The 5401-nt window shown below is 36.6% G+C and overlaps 1 protein-coding gene across 3 annotated transcripts in view; it reads right to left on the bottom strand.

Annotated features, from left to right (window-relative positions):
- The window catches only part of LOC105458255, a 4527-nt gene extending 3001 nt beyond the window's left edge, over window positions 1-1526 (bottom strand). Inside the window, exon 1 of one of the 3 annotated variants that reach the window (XM_011703430.1) lies at window positions 1061-1526. In XM_011703430.1, the coding sequence (XP_011701732.1) occupies window positions 1061-1139 (79 nt within the window). In that variant the 5' untranslated portion in view covers window positions 1140-1526. The remainder of the gene's footprint in view (window positions 1-1060) is intronic. The other 2 variants (XM_011703429.1, XM_011703428.1) reach the window with 2 other exon arrangements.
- Window positions 1527-5401: the final 3875 nt, after the last annotated feature.

Here is a 5401-nt window from a genome sequence, read left to right as displayed (position 1 = left end):
AAGCCTACTCTTTTTTAGCCGAATAAAGTTCTTGCATATTATTTACTTTTTTCTTTCTTTTTTAATATAGAAAGAAAAAAGGACTAAACCGTACGAGAAGTTCAGCTAAAAAAACAGACTTATTATTAACTGTAAGAAAATTGGCAGTCTGAGGCCATCTGCCTGCGAATATGCGTGACGAGCCGGCGCGTGCACCCCGATCTAGGGGGTGAGATCGATATCCGGCGTTCCGGAGGGGTATATAATGGTGTTTTCGAGAGTATGCGGAGAGAGATTTATTTCGGAGCTCTTCAATAATTATCGGAAATATCGGAGCAGTTTCGCGATCGAGTATTTTCCACATTTACGGACTTAGCCGCTGGAGCAATCGAGCCTCCGCATTTACGGACTTAGCCACTGGAGCAATCGAGCTTCTGATATTTAGACTTAGCTATCGGAGCATACGCAAAGACGTATTCGGACTTAGCCGCGATCACGCATTTTGCGCGTGAGAATATAGCCGCGAGGCACGCCGGCCAACTTTGTGCGCAAAGCCTCTTAACGATATTTCGGAGCCGCTCTTCACATAAGTGTAAATGTGATATCAGTGAGTTATTTCAATAAATGTACAGTTAAATATAAACGACTCTGCTCATTGCAAGACACCGGAATCCCATCGCCTATCCTTAATATATCCCCCCGACACATCCATAATATAATATAACGCATCTCGAAGTATTATATTACATAACTGCTTAAAGATCGCAAGATGCATTCAAAGTCTACAGTGCGTTGTTATATCATTATTGTCTACCATTAATATACCATTATTATTTGAAAGGTTTTATTGATAAACTGGAGCTGATTAACGTATAGGTACGCAAAATGTTACATCAACGGAATAGCAATTGTTGCTATAAAGTATAAATTTAAGAAAATAACGCTATCACATCATGTTAATGGTTTTCGGTATATAAGGGAAGTGATTACACACCGCTTATCGATCCGATTTTTATAATGATTTGCGACATATTTAAAACGATTAAAAAGAAAATAAAAAGAATTATTAAAGAACACTTACGAACAGTAGTTTCTGCGGCTGAGGATAATCCAAATACCGCTACACTAACAATAAGCACATTAAAGGTGTAGATTAACATATTGATTTATCAGTGTTCCACGTAGCGACTAGATTGTAAATGAGTCTTGTGGCGTGGCTTATAGCGCCACAAAGTAGCGGAATACGCGTTACAGAAGAGCGCCTACGTGCAGACGCACCGGCATCTTTGACTATATAAATATGGACTGCTAGTCCCCCCACTTTTACTATGTAAAAGACATATGCCCGGTGTCACCGAGCTGAAGTTGGTTGAGGTATCGAACTTCGATTGTTAGGCTCCACCCCAGTCAGTAAAAAAATGTCAAATATGTCAAAATGTATTAAATGTTATGTTGAAAATTGATAGGGAGTCGGAAAAAATTTCAAATCGATGGAAAGAAATAAAAAATAGACTCAGCACCTTTCCTTTACATGTCGTAAACACGCTGATTTCACAGGAGCCTTCCCCCACCCCGCAGAAAATTACTAACTGGGGTGGAGTTTACATCTTCCAGCTTGGCGACACGTATGAAGTTAATCACTATTAGTCCATACTTATATAGTCAAAGACCGGCATACACCACACGCGCCGACGTACGCACGCGACAAGCGTGATTCGCGAGCGCGAACAATAGCCGCGTGAGCACGGCTAATTAAGTCGTACCGTTATCGCCAGGCAGTTTCGAGCTTAATCGATAATCCGCACGCAAAATCGGGTGAAGCCTGTAATAAAAGGGGCTGAAGCTATGAGCATTACTGCCTGCGTTCACACAAGTGAATCCAAAAGTAAACTCCATAGTTGTGCAATTGAATTCTGGTGCGACGCGAACAGGACCGAATATCTTTTGAAACCTGGCGCCAAGGAAAGGAATCCCGCTGCCACCTTCAACTTTGAAGGACAGGGCTGGCCAAGACTGCTGCGCCTGTCGATGCCTGCACCAACCGGGCATCTCCGAGTAGAGACTGATATCGCTGGAGCTGTTCCCGGTAAGATTCACACGGCCACCAAAGGAGCTGCTGGGCTGGGCCCCTGGGACCAGAGCTGCAGGAGAGTCACCTCGCCCTTTTACAAGCCGCCGTTCCTCCTGCCGCCACTGCTCCTATCGCCTAGCGACCGACGGGACATCGCGGGGCAAACAACAACATCCGCACGGGTACACCGCGGAATCCAGTGTTCGCAGCTAGCAACAAAGGACAAAGCCGCATTATCCGGCAGCGAGTGGGAGTCATCATCGGGAGATCGCCTCAGAAAGCCAAAGTCCCAGGGGACGCAGATGTCGCCGGAACCCGCGACAGGCGCGGGACAGGAATCATCGGAGCCATCAGGGCTTCAGCCGCTCATACACTCGGGACCAGGCCACATCGAGCAGAACTCGGACGCTAGCAGCATAGGATCCCCACCGGGAACACCGCCATCTTTAAGGTTAGCGCCCGAAGACAAGTTTCGCTGGGGGCCGATACATTACACCCGGACTCGGCCGCGGATCTCCTGGCGTGAGCGAAGGCGGTAGCCGGGATACCAACAAACGACCCTTTTCAGGGCCACCACACGATATCACAAAAACGGCCCTTTTCAGGGCCAGCATAGAGTAGGCACAAACAGCCCTTTTCAGGCCCCATTACTCAAAAATAAAAAATATTTTTTAGAGCATCATCCGAGTGAGAACACTCGTAACTCTCGTTATCTCTTCCATCTTTCCACGAATAGAAAAAGTAGGGAATCTCCTCACAAGTCTTATATAATTTCAACTCTCGCAACTATATAATATAAATTGCTTTGAAATATAATTTTAAAAAATATCAAAATAAAATTTATATTGTAACTATGTTTTATACGTATAAGTTATTAAATACCAATATTATTATATCATTTATGTTTATATTGCAAATATAAAAGATTTTCTAACGTAGTAAATAATGTTGTTATTCATCATTTATAATTCGTGATAATTGCGATTTATGCCAGCGCATTTAAACCTACTAATCGAAAATGTAAGTGAAAATATCAATATTGGCTTAGAAAATCACAAAATAAATGTTTAATATGAGGAAATCTAAACGTAAATAACTTTTTCATAATATGTAAATTAATGGATACAGATAAATTATCACAGTATTTAAGTATTTCATCGTAACTGATTGTTTGGTTGATGTGATACTGTATTAGAATATCTCTTTATTCGTATACTTATATGTTATCTTAAAAATGCGAATAAAACAATGGATGAATTAAGATTAGACACTGATATGTGATAATACATTATGAATTAAGCCTGTTCTATTTAGCTGAAGTTCTTGCACCGTTTATTTTTTCTCTTTTTTTCTTTAGTGTAGAAAAAAAAGATCTAAACCGTACAAGAAGTTCAGCTAAAAAAAAACAGGTTATTATTAACTGATTAAGTGTCGCACGGTGTGCGTTCTAAGTCTAAATGTGCGTTGGTACCATTATTGTTTAAAAAGGTTTTAATAAATTAAAACTGATTAACGTAGGCGTTCTAAATGTTACATCAACGGAATAGCGATTGTTCTGTTAAATGTAAGAAATTAATGTAATTGCGCCGCTTGATATTTTTTGGCATGAAATAAAGGAAGCGTGATTGCACCACTTATCGATCGGATTTTTAATGACACGTGTTGTATGGCGGTTAAAAAGAAAATAACAAAGAATTACACATGCCTGCGAAATTAAGGGTGCTTTCCATTTAGTGACACAAACCGACACAAGTATCGTTTTGTCTTTGTTACTCACGAAATGCTGAGAAGGATCAAATGACGTTTGTGTCGACTTGTGTCACTAAATGGAAAGCACCCTAAGGTTCCTAAAAAAGAAACAAGTAGCAAAATAGTGAGTTCCTAAGTAATTTTTATTGCTGAATCCGAATTCCATTAGATAAATGTCCATCACATCGAGTTTTTGAGATAAATGGGTTAAAAACTATGATTTTACCATTTTCGAGGCGTTACCGTGCTTGACTTTGTGTTTTTAATTTAATATTTTCTTAGAAACATCATAAAGCGCTATCTTTTATCCTTTAAATAGCAATTTCGTTTATTCTTGTATGATTTTTTTTCGCCGAGTTATGAAGGTTTCAAGATGAAAACTTTTTGACGATGAGGCTATATGTACTGCGAAGTAATAAAAAATCGACAATTTGGTAATTTAAGTGCACTCAAAGTATCGACGGCTGCCATGGCTATACGTTTCTCGCGAAAGACATATGACCCGCAGTTTGGTACATATTAAAACAAGCCATGGACGCAATTATGGCTATGTTTATATGCTATATCTCTTCGTGATAAAACGCTAGTAAATTATAACATAGTTTTATTATTGTTATTGCTCTACTTTTATGCGTTGATATTTTGAGTGTATTTTACAATTCACTGAGTTGCCGATTTTTCACTACTATAAGTTCTTTATGTGTCTAAAAAAAGGTCACAGAGACATTTAAATCTCAATTAATCGTACTTACAATTAATACTTATGAGAATTGATTTACAATATTACTATAATAAATAATAAATCTGAAATACTGACTTTTAAAAATTAATAAATAGTTAATAATTTCAATATTTAAAAAAAATAAATAAGAGATCTAAAATATGTTTTCAAGACATAGTTAAAATAAAAAATAATAAAAATTATAGATTAGCTTATTTTTATATATTTTACGTAAAAAATGTACATTATTTTCAGATTATTCCGACAGTCGACATTCTGTATTTGTATTCACATTAATTACATGAATTATCTGTCAATTGTATATCGCCGTCTTATTAAGAAAGTATAAATATAAACAAGCTTCACAGTTACTAAATCTTATATAAGCATCGTTTAATTATAAGATTAATAAATCGTATGACATTTAAATATTTAGATAAAAGAGAATTATTTGTGTGAAAATATAACTTTTTTTAACGATGTAAGCTTATAATTAAACGATGCTTATATAAGATTTAGTAACTGTGAAGCTTGTTTATATTTATACTTTCTTAATAAGACGGCGATATACAAATTTATTAATCGTATGACATTTAAATATTTAGATAAAAGAGAATTATTCGTGTGAAAATATAACTTTTTTACGTAAATTTTTTTAACATTGTAAAAGCATATAGAGATATAAGGATCAAATTTTAATTAATTACGATATACACTATTCAACTGTTACTATCACACAATGTTTACAAGACTATATATAACTTTTAATTAATTACGATATACACTATTCAACTATTACTATCAGGTAATGTTTAGACTATATATTAAAAACTATACTAACAAGACTATAATAACAAGATTATATATTAAAAATAATGAAA

This window comes from Wasmannia auropunctata, unplaced genomic scaffold, assembly GCF_000956235.1.
Source record: "Wasmannia auropunctata unplaced genomic scaffold, wasmannia.A_1.0 LD334578.1, whole genome shotgun sequence".
In the NCBI taxonomy this organism is placed as follows: domain Eukaryota; kingdom Metazoa; phylum Arthropoda; class Insecta; order Hymenoptera; family Formicidae; genus Wasmannia; species Wasmannia auropunctata.
Note: the sequence above shows the minus strand (reverse complement) of the source record. Positions and strands in the feature narration are given on the sequence as shown.